This window comes from Delphinapterus leucas, chromosome 1, assembly GCF_059928025.1.
Source record: "Delphinapterus leucas isolate spDelLeu-1000000601 "Yukka" chromosome 1, BTC_Dleu_Yukka2, whole genome shotgun sequence".
NCBI classification, from domain to species: domain Eukaryota; kingdom Metazoa; phylum Chordata; class Mammalia; order Artiodactyla; family Monodontidae; genus Delphinapterus; species Delphinapterus leucas.
Window position 1 is genome coordinate 27,465,089 of NC_143129.1, and position 20,460 is coordinate 27,485,548.

The window sequence follows — 20,460 nt, forward strand, 5'->3', positions numbered from 1 at the left end:
TGCAGTGTGGCTAAAAAAAATTTTTTTATATAAAAAAATAAAACTCCATCTGCTTCCAGAACGGGAGTGAGATGACTATTACATGAAGACATATTAATTCCTTAAAAATGTCTCCCACGTCTCTCCTTCTAGATTACAAGCAGCACTGAGGACACGCACTGACATACTTCTTCCCTTCTAACAGCGTCTACAACACTGCTCCTTCGTTGCCTACGCAGCAGATACAATTGAAGTCTGAGTGGAGTTTAAAAGAAAACCTTACCATCCATCACTGTCAGCAGCATTGACATTTACACCAAACTGTACCAGGAATTTAACAATTTCTGTGTGTCCTGCACACACGGCGTTGTGAAGAGCTGTGATACCTTCATCATTAGGAAGGCTTGGGTCATCAACCTGTAACATCAATAAGAACAAGGGTGATCATCACTCAAATTTTCTGTCACCTTAACTGTCAACTATTAACTGGCTCTAGGATCAAGAGAATTGAAAGAGCCTCTTGTAGTCTTTTTTTTTTTTTTTAAACATAATTAAAACCTTCAGGAGCCAAGAAAACTATACCAAGTACAGTTCTAGAAATACGATATTAAGTAGGCACTCCCTATAAAAAGGGTTTTAAAAGCTGAAGAAGTCCCAGAAACTATATATCCTTATAGTCACTTTTGTTTATTTATCCTCCAACTTCCCACCACAGATAAGCATCTAAGGAGAAGTCACGTTTGCCATGGAAGGGAAGAAAGGTCAACTAAAAATATTTTAAATAGCAGGTCTCTGAAAAATAGGGACCACATCTGTAATTTAACACTGCAGGGTACAAATCCATACTTGAGCAACTTTTAAAGGAGGGTCATGATGTCCCTAAGGAAAGTACCCCCAGTGAATAACTGAACTTCCGCACTATTTATTGAAAGTGTTACAGCCACACCTTTAAAACAGAGAAGCTGGTTTTGGAGCATGCTCAAGAGTTCCTCTCAACAACCCCACCTCCCAAGAGAGGAAACAATGCAGAAGTACACTTTCCCTACAGGACCCTTCTGATTAGAGCTTCAAAACAAAATACAAGGCGGTATATAAGAAACGTGCTAATTGCATCGTACCTCATATATAATTCTCTGTACAAGGTCAAATTCTCCCTCCAAAGAGGAATCTAGAAGTAAAGCAAGGGGGTTGAATTTCACCCTCATTCCGTGAGCAATCCGTTCTGAACCAGTTTTACGCAAGTTTGTCCTTTTGCCCTGCAAGAGAAATGCACGGAAGGTTAAGGATCCTGGTCTAAGCAAGAGACCAAAAAACAACAAAAAGGGAGGAATAATATCTCAGCTGAGATAGTAAAAGGAACTTTGAAAATACATACATACGTATACCTACATATATATATACACATATATATATATACACGTGTATATATATATATATATATATATATATTTAGCGCTTAATGAATAAACCCACGTAACTAAGTGGGAAGAACCTAACTCTTTAAAGCCTAGTGAAAACTACATTTGGGTAACACGCGCTAAGAGTATAATCTGCAGTAGGAAGCAGGCTGGTTCTCTGTCAAGGATCAAAATTAGCCAAGATTGGTCTTTAATTACCTAATACAGTAGCGCTAACCCCACATTAATAAACTGGGCAAGAGCACAAACTGAGAATTGCGAGAGCTGACATTTATTGAATGATTATTCACTTATTCCTCTTGAAAACCCTATTATCCCATTTTACAGATAAGGAAGTTGAGGCACACAGCCAGTAAACATCAGAGCTGGAATTCAAATCCAAGGAATCTGGCTTCTTCAAAGCCCCTCCTTTTAACCATATCCAACAAAATGCCTCCTGGGGGAAGGGGAGTGGAGCATATTATGAAAGTAAAAAATAAAGATTATTAGTCTGTCTTAGACATACCAGGGAGGAATCCTACAAGTCTTAAAATGCTATCACTATTTTATATTTAGAAATTTAACTGTACTCCAAGACACATGGGTAAATTAACCATCTTTTCTACATTTTAATACGTCAGGCTTAAAAAACTAAGGCAAACGTTAAAACTAGATCTAACATCCTATAAGACAGGTTTCTTGAACACAGCCAACAGAGTGGAAACATTTCCTAGGGTATGATATGCTGCACATACTTCTCTTTATTTTATTTCAGGTGTGGAAAACGACTGAGTTTTGAAAAACGTTAAGTAGCAATGAATATATTTCATAAATGTACAATGGCTAAAATGTTTCTGTCTCTTGAAAAAAAGAAAACAAGAGTAAATATTACATGGCTGAGATAATACAACTCACAAACAGTACAATCATACCCACTTTCAAACAACAGCACGAGATAGTGGCTTCTATTTCACTTGAACCAAGAAGGAAAAAGTTTATAGATCACCTTCCCAGGAAGAGAATAACAGAATCTCGCAAGTTTAACTCAAAGAGAACCACACCTCAGGACGGAGCAGCACAGAATTGTTAAAAAAAGTGTTAACCTCTATTTTAAAACTTTTTTCACTAGAATTCAATGTTTACCATATAGATTTTTTTTTTTGGTGGTACGCGGGCCTCTCACTGCTGTGGCCTCTCCCGCTGCGGAGCACAGGCTCCGGACGCGCAGGCTCAGCGGCCATGGCTCACGGGCCCAGCCGCTCCGCGGCATGTGGGATCCTCCCGGACCGGGGCACGAACCCGTGTCCCCCGCATCGGCAGGCGGACTCTCAACCACTGCGCTACCAGGGAAGCCCTACCATACAGAATTTTTAAACACATGTCGACTGTAAACTAGTAGTTGAGGCAACTTTGGATAATCATTATCTTTGACTTCTACCACATCTAAAAGATGTAATAAGGGATCAAACATATAAAGCACTTAAAAAAAAACCCTTACAATATGCTATGGTGCTTTTGCCCAGGTTTTAAAAATTCATAGCTTGGCATCCTACTGAAACAAAATGACTTCAAACTAAAGTCTGAAAAAACCAACTTTGAAGACATTTTGGGATTCTGATCTTCTCTCACCTATTTCAAAGTGACAAAGTAAACTTCCAAAGAAAAGCTTAACATTTGGAAGAAGTGCAGAAGACACGCCCAAGTCAAAACATACAAAGCTTAAGAATAACCTAGCGTCATCCAAAACCTATGGGATGCGGCAAAAGCAGTTCTAAGAGGAAAGTTTACAGTGATACAAACTTACCTCAGGAAACAAGAAAAACCTCAACCTAACCTTATATCTAAAGCAACTAGAGAAGGAAAAACAAACAAAACCCAAAGTTAGCAGAAGAAAAGAAATCATAAAGATCAGAGCAGAAATAAATGAACTAGAGATGAAGAAAACAAGAGAAAAGATCAATGAAACTAAAAGCTGGCTCTTTGGAAAGATAAAATTGATACACCTTTAGCCAGACTCGTCAAGAAAAAAAGGGAGAGGGCCCAAATCAACAAAATTAGAAATGAAAAAGGAGAAGTTACAACCGACACCGCAGATATACAAAGGACCGTAAGAGACTACTACAGGCAACTACATGCCAATAAAATGACTGTCCACACTAGAAGAAATGGACCAATTCTTAGAAAGGTACAATCTTCCAAGACTGAACCAGGAAGAAATAGAAAATATGAACGGACCAATTACAAGTGCTGAAATAGAATAACTTAATGTCAGAGCACAAGGAAACCTGAGGGATCGCCAGGATACCCAGAGACTTCAAACCAGGCTGAAGCAGAGGAAGAGGCTAGAGGGTCCACCCCACTCTCTGCTCCGTTACCTCCCCCAGCCCCCATTTCATCCAGAACCCTTCCAATTTTATCAGCATTGGAAGTTTGAGGTTCCACCTAAATATGACATTGAAAATAAATTTCACTGCTAGAAAAAGAAAAGTCTGAAAGAGTGATATCACCAATGAGAGAAGTTAAACCATCTGCCCGATTTCACAGAGCTAAACTAGTGATCGAAAGTTCCAAATCCAGGTCTTTTCATTCCCAGTGTTGCCTTCCATAATATGTGACACCAGCTAGGGAAGAAACAGCAAACATGGTGTTTATAGGTATAAGAGCAAAACTTTGTTTCCTTCATAAAGAAAGGGGTTCTTCCCCCAAAATTAAAATGTTTGTGGTGCTGAATATATTGCGTTTTGATAACATTTATAAGATCCACCCTGTGCCAAGGGAACTGTAAAATAAAGGGCAAGCTATGTAGAACACATTTGCTACAACAGGCAGTTTAAACACAGACCATCTCTGGTGAATGGCCGGCTGTAAGTACTCACTGGTGTTTCACTGAGTAGGGACAACGAGCCACCTAGAAAGCTGTGACGAGACAAAAGGTTTCTGCAGTGACCACAAGACACCACAGTACTTACAGGAGGCAGAGAAACCTGCCCAGTGATCTCAGGCGGACGCAGGCTCACAGGGTCTTCTCCTGGGCCTTCTGGCTCCCCAGATGGGTATGGCGGGGGTGGGTAGGGGGGGTACTCTTCGAGGTACACTTCAAGCAGAGGGGGAGCCTCTGGGTTTGGCTCTTCCACGTTGTTCTGGAAACTTGGACTGCTGTCTGGGACTCCTTCAGGCTCATACTCAAGGCCCGGAGAAGGAGCGGGCAGGTCACTGCTCTCTGTACTGGCGCTCCCTGCTTCCCCCGGGGATACCGGTTCAGGGGCCAGAGGGAGCGCCTCCTTCTCTGGCTCCACGTGCAAATATGGATTCTGGGTCTCCATCGGGCTTTCCGGGCTGGCAGTCCCAGAAGTGGACTTGGATGCGTGTGCCGGGACGGAGATGGTCTCCATGGCGGCGATGGTGGTCCTCTGATACAGAAGTTTCTGAATATTCGGCCCATTAGGACCCTCTGGCTCTGTAATAGAGCTGCGTTTCTTTAGTGGCCGTGGTGCGTTCGACAGTTTCTTTCGCAGGGCTTCTAGGTCAGCGTCGCTCTGGTTTCGGTAAGGATTCGATAAGAAAGGCAGTAATTTGGTTGGGCTCAGTGGCCTAGGAATTCTTTCGTTTTCATGGGTCTCCTGAACTGAAGAAATGGGCTCTGTTTCAGGTTCCGGGCTGCCAGGTTTGCCCTGGGTATTGGAATAAATGTTCTCTGGGAGCTGCTGTGGGTTCTGGGCAGTAGCAATCACAGGCTTGCCATAAACTAATTGGAAATGGAAAAAAAGCCCTGATTAGTATTAATTAAACAAAACTAGCAAATAACAGACATAGCTAACAATAATTAAAGCCTCTTTTAATTTCAGTTATTACATAATACCCTTCAATACAACTAATTTTTAAAAATAACAAATGACAAAGCAAGGTTTCCATCGTTGCATAATAAACTTATTACAGAATCAAAACCCTCATTGATTGTAAAGAGGTACCATTATTTTATGTACCAATGTGAAAGAAAATGTTGTCAATTATAACTGTAAGAAATCACAGACCATAGTATCCAAATTTAAAATGTCAAAATGTAAAAAAAAAAAAAAATTAAAATAAAAATAAATAAAATGTCAAAATGTGAAAAGAATTTAGAATCAGTGAAAACTGGTGATCCTTTCACGTGTCCAGATTAAAACTAAACATGCACTATTCACAATTTTCAAAAGGAAATCAATGTGACAAATCATTTGGCTTACGAAATTATTAATAACCACTTCTATTTACCAAAACTATTCTCCGTAAACATTCTGATTACATCATCATTATCTAATTCCCGAGTTATTATATTAGCAGTTTTCACCAGACTCATGAAAAAGAGTAAGATGTAGCATCTATACTAATTCTCTGCTGTGTAATTACTTTCATGACATTCTGGGCCACAATTACGTGCTTATTTCATAACTAGAAAGCCATTTTCATTCCATTAAAACACAGTGAATTTTATTCCCGTCCCATAAACTAATGACTCTTAGAAAGAACCCAACAAGTTACCAAATTATGTATGTTGAACACAAAGTAATCTTTTTGTGTTTTATATTTAACTAGTAACTGTGTCCTCATTAGAACAACTTAAAATATAGTAGAGAACGTTAAAAAAAAAAAAAACATATACAGAGGCAGCTGTCTAAACCTCTAGGCACCAAGAACACCTGGTCAGACCTAGAGTGAAGGCACATCCCTCTGCGCAGCGATCCCCTGCAGGCACTTTGCCCCACTCACCGAGGAGCTCGTCCGTGAGCGGGAAACAAACGCACACAGGAAATTCAACACAGAAGGCTACGTCATCGCTATAGGTTTTATGCATCAATTTTCATATTTATTTCATTTTATTCACCTACCGTCTTCAGCTACTACGGTAGCTGACATTTAGCACAAACTCTTTTAAACTCCCCATGAAGAACAGAAGCCATAATGAAACAAATCTCTTAGGACAAAAGCATCAGTCAAAAGAGGTACACGTCACTGTGCTGTTTACTGATCGACGGCAGCTCTGGTGTAGGATGGAAACACATCCACGCAGGTGAAGATGAGACCAAGAATCTTACCGCTCGGAAAGTGGGGCCCTCGGGAATGGGACTTGGTCAATGCGCTCTGCACGGCCTGCTGGAAGTTTTTGCCGGGAGCCTGGTGCTGGGTATACATGGAGTATATGGAGCTGGCAGCCACGGTCTGGGGTTTCCTGAAGGGCGGAAGGAGGGTGTCCTTGGAAGGCTGAGGCGTGAAGGGCCGGACGGCAGCAGCAGGGGGACTTTCTTGCTTAGAACCTGGAGGAAGGGTCTGGTCCGCTTGGCCAACTGAAGGCATGCTGGCAGCCAGCAGGACCCTCTGCTGCTGCGCTGCTGGTTTGGGTTTGTTTCCCGTGGATGCGACAGCCGCTGACAAGTGCTGAGGGTTTCCATCTGGCTTAATGTCTGAGGGCGACTGATTCGTTTGTCCAAAATAAGGCAAATTAATCTGTTTTGGTTTTGATGGAACAGGAGGTGGTACCTTAGCTACATTCTTATTTGCAGCCTGTGAACACACACAACAGCCGATTAAAATACTGTGTAACTGGGTACACAGGATGTTCCAGACACCCTAAACGTCACCAATGTTAAATACAGACTGAAAAGACTAGCTCTACATTTAAAAATCATTAAAAACTCTTAAATCTCTGAACTAAATCACACGTAAAAGGCACTTCAGTAATGCAATACAAATCCTGCCCCGTACGATTTCCTCCGCATTGCCCCTTCCTATTTGGGCAACTATAAGTAGCCACTTGAAGACTTTTAACTGCCATCTTACACATTCACGGGTGGCACCAACAACTGAAAACCATTCTCGTTCATCGGAACTTCACGCAATCTGGGCCATGTGGTTAAAAAACACTCCTAACTTGGAGCGTGCAGCCATAGACTGCTCATCAAAGGTTGGGATACTAACAGTTACGGAAGATTCATCATCAGATTGCTTGACATAACCTAAGCTCCAAACTTTGAAGAAACAAGGTGACCGAGCAGCACAAATACAATGTTCTTCAATGCACTAGTGTTTTTTTAGAGAATCATACAAAATATGACCCAGAAGCAAGCATGTTAGTCATGTGCCAGTACGATGTGAGACCACAAATATACTCAAGCAACAGAATTTAAAATAACAGAATGCTATTGTATTTTCTAATCTTCCAGATAGATTTTTTTTTCTCTCCCTTACGTAATACTTTCTCTCTTCTAAAAAAAAAAAAAAAAAAATGTATATAGAATTACCATTAAATCTTAAAACTGGGATACTCTCAAGTACCTGAGCATCCCGCAAGATATCTTCACTGCTCTGGTTCTTCCTGAGGGTACCAAAGGCGGGTGGGGCAGCAGACTGGTCCACGGTGTCAAACATTGAAAAGGGACGCACTTTCTTCTCCTTCTCCCTCAGCGGGACCTCCCCATCATCAGCTGAAGAAGACAGGGGAAAAAAAGAATCACGCTGATAACCAAACTGCTTGTAATAAAATTTCTTATTCACACATGTTTCTCTCTCCTCAAACGTATACCCACTAAATGCTCTTCTATTCTTAAATTAAGTTGATTAAAGGATAACCCAACACTACAATGCTAGTACCTTAATTCCCTGGCTAAATGAAGCTGTTCTGGAAATAAACACAGTCCCTGGTCTTAACACACTAGAAAATAAGCTATCTAAAAAAGGATACACAGAACCTTTAGATGCCCAAAACAGAATATTCAGGAACAGCACAAGTAAACCTCACCTTGGTCTGGAGCATTTCCAGAGCTTTTGGACACAGAAGCAGAGGCTTGTTGGCTCGAGAAAAGATCTGCATTCGGAGGAGTCCAATCAGGGCCAAGCAGATGGATTTTAGAGCCTAGAACACAGAAAAGCAACTGCAATAACCTGGCATTCTAAGGAGATGTTTAATGGTTCACTTTGCTGCTAGGAAGTTAAATCTCTAAAAATGGGTTTAAATCTCAGACCCACAAAAACCCCAGTAAACTTACTTAGAAAACATCACATTTTATAATTGTAATTTAAGAGTGCTCCTGCTGACTCAAATAAATTAATCACCATCAACAGAAAGTCCGTTTGAAGCAGCAAGGACGCATTACTCCTCACCAGGTAAGAAAACATCACCATCCCACCCAGAAAATGACTTCCAATCTAGCAGACCAAGGGCTCCCTGGTGTGTCTTACATAACCACCACAAGTGATGCACACACAACAAAAGCAAAAGCACGGACTTTCAGCCCATGACTCTGACCACAGTCTTGGGTAAATCAGAGTATTCAGGTTTTTTCTACACTGCTATTTAAGTTTCAAAGCCATAGCTTTTATTTTTCCTTAAAAAAACAAAACTAACTCTTTCTACAATAAAACCCAGACTATGCAGCACTACTGCTTCACAGTGGCAATTAATCCAAAATAATAATTTTAAAGTTAGCTACTATTTACACATGATAGTGGCTACGGAAAAGAGACGATTCTATTTTTTTTCTTCTCCAGGGGTGAGTTTAGTAAGTTCATTAAAGGATGTTTTTTGCCCTGCTTTTCCTCCAACTCTCCCTTCATTTTTTCCTCCTATTATAAAAGTCTGGCTTGCACCTGCCCCCCGCCCCCGGCCAAGTATCTGAGGACTACACACAGAATGCGAAGACCACTAACACAACGAGCCTCTGTTACTTTCACTTTTATCTCCCAATATGTTTACCTTTATTCTAAAAATTATCATCAGGCAAATTCTCACACAGAAACATATACGAATAGCAAACACCAATCATCAACAGAATGGACCTACTGTCTCGCATTCTGTGGAGACAACACCACTAACATATCTGGAGTTTTTATACCACAAGGAAAGTTCTCAAGTTATTAACATCAGATCAAAATTTCCTTATTAACGAGAAGGAATTCAAAACAATTTCCAGGTTTTTAAAAACCTGATGTTTGATTTCATTTCCTGAACAGAACCCTATAGTACTTAGGGTTAAGAAAATTATCATTTCTTAACCCCAAAGAACACAAGGAGATTCTTAGAATTGCCACATGAACAAGGGATAGGAAGACATCTTTTTAAACTCAAACTTGGAGGAAAAAAAAAAAATCTAAATTAAAAAAAAAAAAAAGACTTGCTGTGAAGCACGAATAAAAGAAAGGTATACAAAAACAAACAAACAAATAAATAAATAACTCAAACTTGGGGGAAAATCATAGTGAGCATGGGAGCAACAAAGCCCTGGAAGGACTTGGAAATGCCTGGTTTTACCTTTCACTTGTGAAGCGGCCCCAGATCTCATGTTGGGCAGTGTCTGGACTTTCATGGACCCCTCGGAAGCCTGCGTAGCCCCAGGCCCATCGGGCAGGGCTGGCTTCACCAGAAGCTCAGGCCTCGAGGGAATCCGGGGCATAGTTGACGACTGGATATAGGGACCGACTGCAGCCACTCGACTCGGCCCCGACGCCCCCGGCTGGGGCAGGTGTCCATCAGACGAAACCTTAGGAGAAAGCACAGAGCCTTTAGTATTGCAAGTCAGGCTGGATCTGACTCAGAAAAGCCCGTGACGTGTTCATAATTTTGTTAAAAATCGGCACTTTCAGGATCTAGCCATCAAATCTACAAGAGATATCCCCAAACAAAAACACCCCATGGTGAACTCTCACCCACACTTTATTACAAGAATTAGAAAAAAGAGCAGAGCTACGTAGGTGATAATATTAAAAGTATAAGAACAGTGGATTCTCTTTCAAGAAGTCACAGGTCCCGTCCCTTTCCAGAGGACGCACCGAGCAATGATTCTGAAGATGCTGCTGCAAGTACTGACCTCGCTGGGATGGTCATCGTCCCCTCCTCCCGCCCCCTGCCAATAGCACACTTACTGGAAGGTTCTCTTTCTGCTGCAGGGCCGCCTTCTTCTTCCACAGCCGGTCCCTGAGCTCATTAACACGCTTGTCCATGACCGCCACTTCTGAATTGCGCTTATTCAAGCACTCCCTCTGTTGTTGCAGCTTGGCATTCTGCTCCTGGTTCAGTTTGTTTCTTAACTGAACAAAATTAAGGGAATAAAAGGTAGCCAAGGAGTAGGAAGAAAAATTTCTCAAAACAGATAATCACATGGTTCGCTATTATACAGTTTCTAAAAATGTAAGGTCCCCCCACACTTCTCATCTCACGGTTTAAAATTAAGTGTTGGACCACCAGTTGTGGTCATAAGGAATACCTCAGATTTCCTGTCTGAGGTACTATAAAGTTTATTCTGGATTCTGCGGGGTTTAGGTCTTCCTCCCCCTCCCCGCTTTAAGGAAAAGAGGCCGAAATCCAGGACTTCCTGCCGCTTATGTGGACAATGCTGTCGTCCTAGAGAGGATGTGCCACTGAATGTCACAGGCGGCCACAGTTTACCTGCAGCTCCTTGTACAGCCGATCAAGCTCAGCCACCGCGGACTGGTTGTCATGGTGACCATCAATCCTGCCATTCTTGAGCATCTCTAGCTGTCTTGTAAGTTCCTCTACTTTTGACACAGCCAGAACGAGCTCCCTCTGCTTTTGCTGGAACAAACTATTCATCTGTTCAATTTCCTCCACTAAAGTAAGAACGAGAAAAGCAACAGTAGTTGAAAAGAAAAATGAGAATGGACTGCTTTCCGGGCAACCAGGATGTACCATAAACTTTCTCATAAAAAGTAGAGGAAATTTTCAGGAATGTCCTAGAATCAACCTATTCCTTTATAAGCACCTCTAAATCAAACAGACATCTCTAAATCAAATCACTAAAATTTTAATTAAAATGGTATTGTAATAGATGGAGCCATTATATGCATAAAAATCCTTACCTTCATCAAATTTTCAGTCAAAAATTAGAGAGAAGAAAGAGGACTTCAATGCAGGGGGCCTGGGTTCCATCCTTGGTCAGGGAACTAGATCCCACATGCATGCCGCAACTAAGAGTTCACATGCCACAACTAAGGAGCCCTGGAGTCGCAACTAAGGAGCCCACCTGCTGCAACTAAGACCTGGTGCAACCAAATAAGTAAATAACTAAATGGCGGGGGTGGAAACTACTACTACTACTACTACTACTACTACTACTACTACGTTTTCCAAAGGGAACCTGGAAACCTTGTCTAAAACATTCAACAGCTGAATTCAATTCAGGGGGAAGCAGCAGCATCAAAACTGCAGTGAATTATACTTTTCCAAAAAAATTCTTTGAAGTTGATCTACATACAGAGTCTCATCTTATTCTTCTTACTTACTGCAAATTCACATAAACTTCCTACACCAACGTGTTTTCTGATACCAATGCGTTTCCTTACACCCAAACAGTTTAACACTGTAGCATTTAGCACTGAGGTAAACCAAATGGGAGCAACTCACCAAGTTTCCCGTTGCTTAGCCTCTTCTGTTCCACGTGGCCTTTAAGTGCTCTCACTTTTTTCAGCTTAGCTTCCTGATTCTCAGCTATTTCTTTGAGCCTCTTAAGCTTTTCCTGTTCAGCAGCTTGTTGCTGCTGACGCTGATCTTGCTGTTTCAAAAACTTTAAGCGCTGCTCCTGAAGATATAAGCCATCATCAGACATGGCATTTTAAACAGCAGAGCACTAACCCACAATTAATCTAACCACACCCTGAGGTGCCCAGGCTGAGGTACACCGGTGGCGTTGCTCGGGTCTCACCATCTGTCCTTCACACTGCTATGAGAACCACCTGGGGAGTTTGTGAAAAACAGACTCTCCCGGGCCCAAGCCTAGAATCTACCTCTTAGGGGGTAAGATCCAGGAACCAGTATTTTTATCCAAGTGGTCCTTGTGCAGCAAGCAAGCAGTGATCCTTGAACTAGTTTTCATGAGCTGCGGCTATAATTTTAAGAAGGAGCTCATGTAGAGGGGGAGGCAGTAAAAGAAAGCTATTAAATGATACACTTCGAAGTCCAATTTGGATTCAAACCCAAGCTCTGCCATTTATTAGCTATGAGACTTTGGGCAAATTACATAATTTCACCAAATCCACAAGTCTGTCTCTTCACCTATAAAACGAGATGATCACTAGTCCTCCTAGGGCTACAGTGAGGATTAAATGCAATGTGAAATGTAAATCTCTGTCAACAGTATTGTACATAGTTAGTACACACTCAATACACTTAGAAAAGAGCTAAAGAACTACTGAGTGCCTTTAGAAAACGGCAATAATGCAACTTACAATTTTATTTCTATCATATTAAAATTTTTAACTGAGTAATATAGCCACACAATTTATAATCAAGGGTAAACTTCACAGATTAATACGGCTAAAACATACAAATAACACAGAAATAGTTTCAAAATAAGGCCCTGAGGGTAGAGAGTTATTCTGTTAACAATCAACCTTTTTCTTTGAATTCATGTCCTTGCAACTCAAGGAATGCTGCGTCAGCATCACATGGGACCTTGTTAGAAATGCAAGATGTCAGACTCCAACCCACACCTACTGAATCAAAATATGCATTTTTAACAAGATCCCTAGGTGATCTGTATTCATATTAAAGTTTGAGAAGCAATGATACACATGATTTTGAAAAAGCTGGTGTCTGGCATCAGAAGTAGAAAGGATGCATCGGAACCCTAGGAAGTATTCCAGGGAAAGCCACCGTGCATGTTGAGAACCACCTTAAAGAATCCCTGGCTATCACTTCAAAGCCCTGCTGGGGACCTTGCTACTCAAACCCTCAAGTTGTTCACCCCAAGTGAACTTACAGTCCCTCAAAGACTGGTCGGCGGCAGAGACTGGGTATTTAGACCAGGGGCTGGCAGACCTGCAGGCGAAATCCAGCTTGCTATCCGTGTTGTAAGTAAAGTCTTCTCGGCACACTGCCATACCCATTCGTCTATGGCTGCTTTCCTGCTACAACTGCAGAGCTGAGACAGCACAGCTTGCAAAGCCTAAAATATCTCAGCCCTTTACAGACAAAGTCTGACAACATCTGGCTTAGACTAGAAGCCCATGGCTGGCAGAAGCAGCAGCAGGGAGACTGGTTTAGATAGAAATGGAGAGGCTTCCCATGTTTTCTTTGTCCAAGGACAGGATGAGAATTAGGTGGTGGGTGAAGAATGTCCCCAGATAAAGGCAAGCAGCCTGTTACCAGTGCCAAGCAGCAGCTGGGGACAGGTTTGCATGAGCAGCAAGCTCCTCTTGCTGTAGTAATGATTCAGGAGAAGGTTAGCCCAGAGTTGTGCCTACAAGCAAAGCTGAAAGGTTCTTTCCGCTGTTCCTGTTTTACTGATACTCAACATAGCGTGGTTAACTCTGATCAGAATGGTGGTCAGGAAGATCTGGAACAACTGGATGATTTAAGGTTTCTATAAAATGCTGCAGTGAAGAGAAGAAAGCAGGTACCTTTCGGGTTGATGGTATCAACACGTATCTGTGAGGTAACTGGTTTACTAGTGAATGGAACGTAAACGGCTTTACACACACATTAACAGGAGTGGCCTGTTAGGTCTTTGAAAACACGATATTACCTTAGTGGCCAGCATTTGTTGCTGGGCCTCAATCTGTTGTTGCTGGCGAGATGCCATTTCCTGAAGTTCAGCAAGTGTCAGGTCCATCCTAGGACTATTAACCTACCAAAAAAAAATGCGAACAATCCAACTCAGTACAAAATGATCACAGAGATTCCTCCCTCAAAGGCCCATTTATAAGCATCATCTGAACCAATCATGACAAAATTATTTAGCCATTTTTCTTCCATAATATTAAAGAAACCATTAACTTTTATATTAATACCCCACACTGATTTATTAACATATAAAACATACTAACATACAGACCAACACTCTTCTAAGCTGTAAATTTAAATTAACTAGTTTCAATAGTCAGTGACACAGATGGAACAACTTGGAATTACCTCGTTCTATAGTTAATTTAAATTAGGAAGGCAGTGTTTGACCATATTAAACATGATACTGGGACACTGGCAGCAAACCTAGAATACAGTCATCAAAACACCCTTTAAAACTATGACACTAGAATTTTAAAAATTCAAGATACACTGGGTCATCAGGGACAAAGCAAGATGGCCACTCTCTAAACATCCGTTGGACATGGTCCTAAGAGGTTTAACCAGTGCCACAGAACAAAAAAGTAGAAATAAACTGTGCCCAGATTGAAAACAAAAACGTTTCTTGGATGGGGCTCATGGCGGACTGTGGGAGGGCTCACGCCAAGGAGTACTCCCCCGAACTTTTGTTGCCAGTGTCCTTGTCCCTGTGGTGAGCCACAGCCGCCCTCAGACTCTGCAGGAGACCCTCCAACACTAGTAGAAAAAGAAGAAAAGTAGAAAAAGGAGATAATGAAGGAACAGCCATTATTCAGTCATTTTTCTGCAGCTTCACCTGAAAGGAGAATTGCTTCTATGTGATTCATTACAAGATACCAACAGCATCAGATACATCAGAAATACATCTACATGTGGAACAACTCCTACAGAACACCTACTGAACGCTGGCAGAAGACCTCAGATCTCCCCAAAGGCAAGAAAGTCCCCACGTACCTGGGTAGGGCAAAAGAAAATATAAACAGAGACAAAAGGATAGGGACGGGACCTGCACCAGTGGGAAGGAGCTGTGAAGGAGGAAAGGTTTCCACACACTAGAAGCCCCTTCGCGGGCGGAGACTGCGGGTGGCGGAGGGGGAAGCTTCGGTGCCGCGGAGGAGAGCGCAGCAACAGGGGTGCGGAGGACAAAGCGGAGAGATTCCCGCAAAGAGGATAAGGGCCGACCGCCACTCACCAGGCCGAGAGGCTTGTCTGCTCACCCGCCGGAGCGGGTGGGGCTGGGAGCTGAGGCTCAGGCTTCGAGCCTGAAGGGGTTAGTGCACCACGGCTAGCTGGGAGGGAGTCTGGGAAAAAGTCTGGACCTGCCAAAGAGTCAAGAGACTTTTTCTTCCCTCTTTGTTTCCTGGTGCTCGAGAAGAGGGGATTAAGAGCGCTACTTAAAGGAGCTCCTGAGACGGGCATGAGCCGCGGCTAACATCGCGCACCCCAGAGACAGGCATGAGACGCTAAGGCTTGCTGCTGCCGCCATCGAGAAGCCTGTGTGCAAGCACAGGTCACTATCCACACCTCCCGTCCGGGGAGCCTGTGCCGCCCGCCACTGCCAGGGTCCCGGGATCCAGGAACAACTTTCCCGGGAGAACGCACGGCGCGCCTCAGGCTGGTGCAACGTCACGCCAGCCTCTGCCGCCGCAGGCTCGCCCCGCACTCCGTGCCCCTCCCTCCCCTTGGCCTGAGTGAGCCAGAGTCCTCGAATCAGCGGCTCCTTTAACCCCGTCCTGTCTGAGCGAAGAACAGACGCCCTCCGGCGACCTACACGCAGAGGAGGGGCCAAATCCAAAGCTGAGCCCCGGGAGCTGTGCGAACAAAGAAGAGAAGGGGAAATCTCGCCCAGCGGCCTCTGGAGCAGCAGATTAAATCTCCACAATCAACTTGATGTACCCTGCATCTGTGGAATACCTGAATAGACAACGAATCATCCCAAATTGAGGAGGTGGACTTTGAGAGCAAGATTTATTATTTTTCCCCTTTTCCTCTTTTTGTGAGTGTGTATATGTATGCTTCTGTGTGAGATTTTGTCTGTATAGCTCTGCTTTCACCATTTGTCCTAGGATTCTATCCGTTCGTTTTTTGTTTTAATTTTTCTTAATAATTATTTTTTTATTTTAATAACTTTATTTTATTTTACCTTACTTTATTTTCTTTTAGCTTCTTTCTTTCTTTCTTTCTACTTTTTCTCCCTTTTATTCTGAGCCGTGTGGATGAAAGGCTCTAGGTGCTGCAGCCAGGAGTCAGTGCTGTGCCTCTGAGGTGGGAGAGCCAACTTCAGGACACTGGTCCACAAAAGACCTCCCAGCACCACAGAATATCAAATGGGGAAAATCTCCCTGAGATCTCCATCTCAACACCAGCACCCAGCTTCACTCAACGACCAGAAAGCAACAGTGCTGGACACCCTATGCCAAACAACTACCAAGACAGGAACACAACCTCACCCATTAGCAGAGAGGCTGCCCAAAATCATAATAAGTCCACAGACACCCAAAAACACACCACCAGACATGGACCTGCCCACCAGAAAGACAAGATCCAGCCTCATCCACCAGAACACAGGCACTAGTCCCCTCCACCAGGAAGCCTACACAACCCACTGAACCAACCTTAGCCACTGGGGACAGACATCAAAAACAATGGGAACTACGAAACCTGCAGCCTGCAAAAAGGACACCCCAAACACAGTAAGATAAGCAAAATGAGAAGACAGAAAAACACACAGCAGATGACGGAGCAAGATAAAAACCCACCAGACCTAACAAATGAAGAGGAAATAGGCAGTCTACCTGAAAAAGATTTCAGAATAATGACAGTAAAGATGATCCAAAATCTTGGAAATAGAGAAAATGCAAGAAACATTTCACAAGGACCTAGAAGAACTAAAGATGAAACAAGCAACGATGAACAACAAAATAAATGAAATTAAAAATACTCTAGATGGGATCAGTAGCAGAATAGTTGAGGCAGAAGAACGGATAAGTGACGTGGAAGATAAAATAGTGGAAATAACTACTGCAGAGCAGAATAAAGAAAAAAGAATGAAAAGAACTGAGGACGGTCTCAGAGACCTCTGGGACAACATTAAACGCACCAACATTCGAATTACAGGGGTTCCAGAAGAAGAAGAGAAAAAGAAAGGGACTGAGAAAATATTTGAAGAGATTAGAGTTGAAAACTTCCCTAATATGGGAAAGGAAATAGTCAATCAAGTCCAGGAAGTGCAGAGAGTCCCATACAGGATAAATCCAAGGAGAAACACGCCAAGACACATATTAATCAAACGGTCAAATATTAAACACAAAGAAAACATATTAAAAGCAGCAAGGGAAAAACAACAAATAACACACAAGGGAATCCCCATAAGGTTAACAGCTGATCTTTCAGCAGAAACTCCGCAAGCCAGAAGGGACTGGCAGGACATATTTAAAGTGATGAAGGAGAAAAACCTGCAACCAAGATTACTCTACCCAGCAAGGATCTCATGCAGATTTGATGGAGAAATTAAAACCTTACAGAGAAGCAAAAGCTGAGAGAGTTCAGCACCACCAAACCAGCTTTACAACAAATGCTAAAGGATCTTCTCTAGGCAAGAAACACAAGAGAAGGAAAAGACCTATAATAACAAACCCAAAACAATTAAGAAAATGGGAATAGGAACATACATATCGATAATTACCTTAAATGTAAATGGATTAAATGCTCCCACCAAAAGACACAGACTGGCTGAATGGATACAAAAACAAGACCCATATATATGCTGTCTACAAGAGACCCACTTCAGACCTAGAGACACATACAGACTGAAAGTGAGGGAATGGAAAAAGATATTCCATGCAAATGGAAACCAAAAGAAAGCTGGAGTAGCAATCCTCATATCAGACAAAATAGACTTTAAAATAAAGGCTGTTAGAAGAGACAAAGAAGGACACTACATAATGATCAAGGGATCGATCCAAGAAGAAGATATAACAATTGTAAATATTTATGCACCCAACATAGGAGCACCTCAATACATAAGGCAAATACTAACAGCCATAAAAGGGGAAATCGACAGTAACACAATCATAGTAGGGGACATTAACACCCCACTTTCACCAATGGACAGATCATCCAAAATGAAAATAAATAAGGAAACACAAGCTTTAAATGATACATTAAACAAGATGGGCTTAATTGATATTTATAGGACATTCCATCCAAAAACAAAAGAATACACATTTTTCTCAACTGCTCATGGAATATTGTCCAGGACAGATCATATCTTGGATCACAAATCAAGCCTTGGTAAATTTAAGAAAATTGAAATTGTATCAAGTATCTTTTCCAACCACAACGCTATGAGACTAGATATCAATTACAGGAAAAGATCTGTAAAAAATACAAACACATGGAGGCTAAACAATACACTACTTAACGCAGTGATCACTGAAGAAATCAAAGAGGAAATCAAAAAATACCTAGAAACCAATGACAATGGAGACACGATGACCCAAAACCTATGGGATGCAGCAAAAGCAGTTCTAAGAGGGAATTTTATAGCAATACATCCTACCTTAAGAAACAGGAAACATCTCGAATAAACAACCTAACCTTGAACCTAAAGCAATTAGAGAAAGAAGAACAAAAAATCCCCAAAGTTAGCAGAAGGAAAGAAATCATAAAGATCACATCAGAAATAAATGAAAAAGAAATGAAGGAAACGATAGCAAAGATTAATAAAACTAAAAGCTGGATCTTTGAGAAGATAAACAAAATTGATAAATCATTAGCCAGACTCATCAAGAAAAAAAGGGAGAAGACTCAAATCAATAGAATTAGAAATGAAAAAGGAGAAGTAACAACTGACAATGCAGAAATACAAAGGATAATGAGAGATGACTACAAGCAACTCTATGCCAATAAAATGGACAACCTGGAAGAAATGGACAAATTCTTAGAAAGGCACAACCTGCCAAGACTGAATCAGGAAGAAATAGAAAATATGAACAGACCAATCACAAGCACTGAAATTGAAACTGTGATTAAAAATCTTCCAACAAACAAAAGCCCAGGACCAGATGGCTTCACAGGCGAATTCTATCACACATTTACAGAAGAGCTAACACCTATCCTTCTCAAACTCATCCAAAATATAGCAGAGGGAGGAACACTCCCAAAGTCATTCCACGAGGCCACCATCACCTTGATACCAAAACCAGACAAGGATGTCACAAAGAAAGAAAACTACAGGCCAATATCACTGATGAACAAAGATGCAAAAATCCTCAACAAAATACTAGCAAACAGAATCCAACAGCACATTAAAAGGATCATACACCATGATCAAGCAGGGTTTATTCCAGGCATGCAAGGATTCTTCAATATACGCAAATCAGTCAATGTGATACACCATATTAACAAATTGAAGGAGAAAAAGCATATGATCATCTCAATAGATGCAGAGAAAGCTTTCGACAAAATTCAACACCCATTTATGATAAAAACCCTGCAGAAAGTAGGCATAGAGGGAACTTTCCTCAACATAATAAAGGGCATACATGACAAACCCAGAGCCAACATCGCCCTCAATGGTGAAAAACTGAAAGCATTTCCACTAAGATCAGGAACAAGACAAGGTTGACCACTCTCACCACTCTTATTCAACATAGTTTTGCAAGTTTTAGCCCCAGCAATCAGAGAAGAAAAGGAAATAAAATAATACAAATAGGAAAAGAAGAAGTAAAGCTGTCACTGTTTGCAGTTGACATGATACTATACATAGAGAATCCTAAAGATGCTACCAGAAAATTACTAGAGCTAATCAATGAATTTGGTAAAGTAGCAGGATACAAAATTAATGCACAGAAATCTCTGGCATTCCTATACACTAATGATGAAAAATCTGAAAGTGAAATCAAGAAAACACTCCCATTTACCATTGCAACAAAAAGAATAAAATATCTAGGAATAAACCTACCTAAGGAGACAAAAGACCTGTATGCAGAAAATTTTAAGACACTGATGAAAGAAATTAAAGATGATACAAATAGATGGAGAGATATACCATGTTCTTGGATTGGAAGAATCAACATTGTGAAAATGACTCTACTACCCAAAGCAATCTACAGATTCAATGCAATCCCTATCAAACTACCACTGGCGTTTTTCACAGAACTAGAACAAAAAATTTCACAATTCGTATGGAAACACAAAAGACCCTGAATAGCCAAAGCAATCTTGTGAATGAAAAATGGAGCTGGAAGAGTCAGGCTCCCTGACTTCACACTATACTACAAAGCTACATTAATCAAGACAGTATGGTACTGGCACAAAAACAGAAAGATAGATCAATGGAACAGGATAGAAAGCCCAGAGATAAACCCAGGCACATATGGTCACCTTATCTTTGATAAAGGAGGCAGGAATGTACAGTGGAGAAAGGACAGCCTCTTCAATAAGTGGTGCTGGGAAAACTGGACAGATACATGTGAAAGTATGAGATTAGAT

General features: G+C 41.6%; 1 protein-coding gene across 9 annotated transcripts in view; it reads right to left on the minus strand.

Annotated features, from left to right (window-relative positions):
• The window catches only part of TP53BP2 (tumor protein p53 binding protein 2), a 196,895-nt gene that overhangs the window by 10,244 nt on the left and 166,191 nt on the right, over window positions 1-20,460 (minus strand). For 8 of the 9 annotated variants that reach the window (XM_089917456.1, XM_089917373.1, XM_089917545.1 and 5 more), the window contains 11 exons: window positions 13,889-13,990; window positions 11,770-11,944; window positions 10,795-10,976; window positions 10,272-10,436; window positions 9,661-9,889; window positions 8,152-8,265; window positions 7,689-7,837; window positions 6,452-6,917; window positions 4,346-5,121; window positions 1,098-1,235; window positions 263-396 (listed from right to left, as the gene is read on the minus strand). In XM_089917456.1, the coding sequence (XP_089773582.1) occupies window positions 263-396; window positions 1,098-1,235; window positions 4,346-5,121; window positions 6,452-6,917; window positions 7,689-7,837; window positions 8,152-8,265; window positions 9,661-9,889; window positions 10,272-10,436; window positions 10,795-10,976; window positions 11,770-11,944; window positions 13,889-13,990 (2,630 nt within the window). The remainder of the gene's footprint in view (window positions 1-262; window positions 397-1,097; window positions 1,236-4,345; window positions 5,122-6,451; window positions 6,918-7,688; window positions 7,838-8,151; window positions 8,266-9,660; window positions 9,890-10,271; window positions 10,437-10,794; window positions 10,977-11,769; window positions 11,945-13,888; window positions 13,991-20,460) is intronic. The other variant, XM_089917650.1, reaches the window with a different exon arrangement.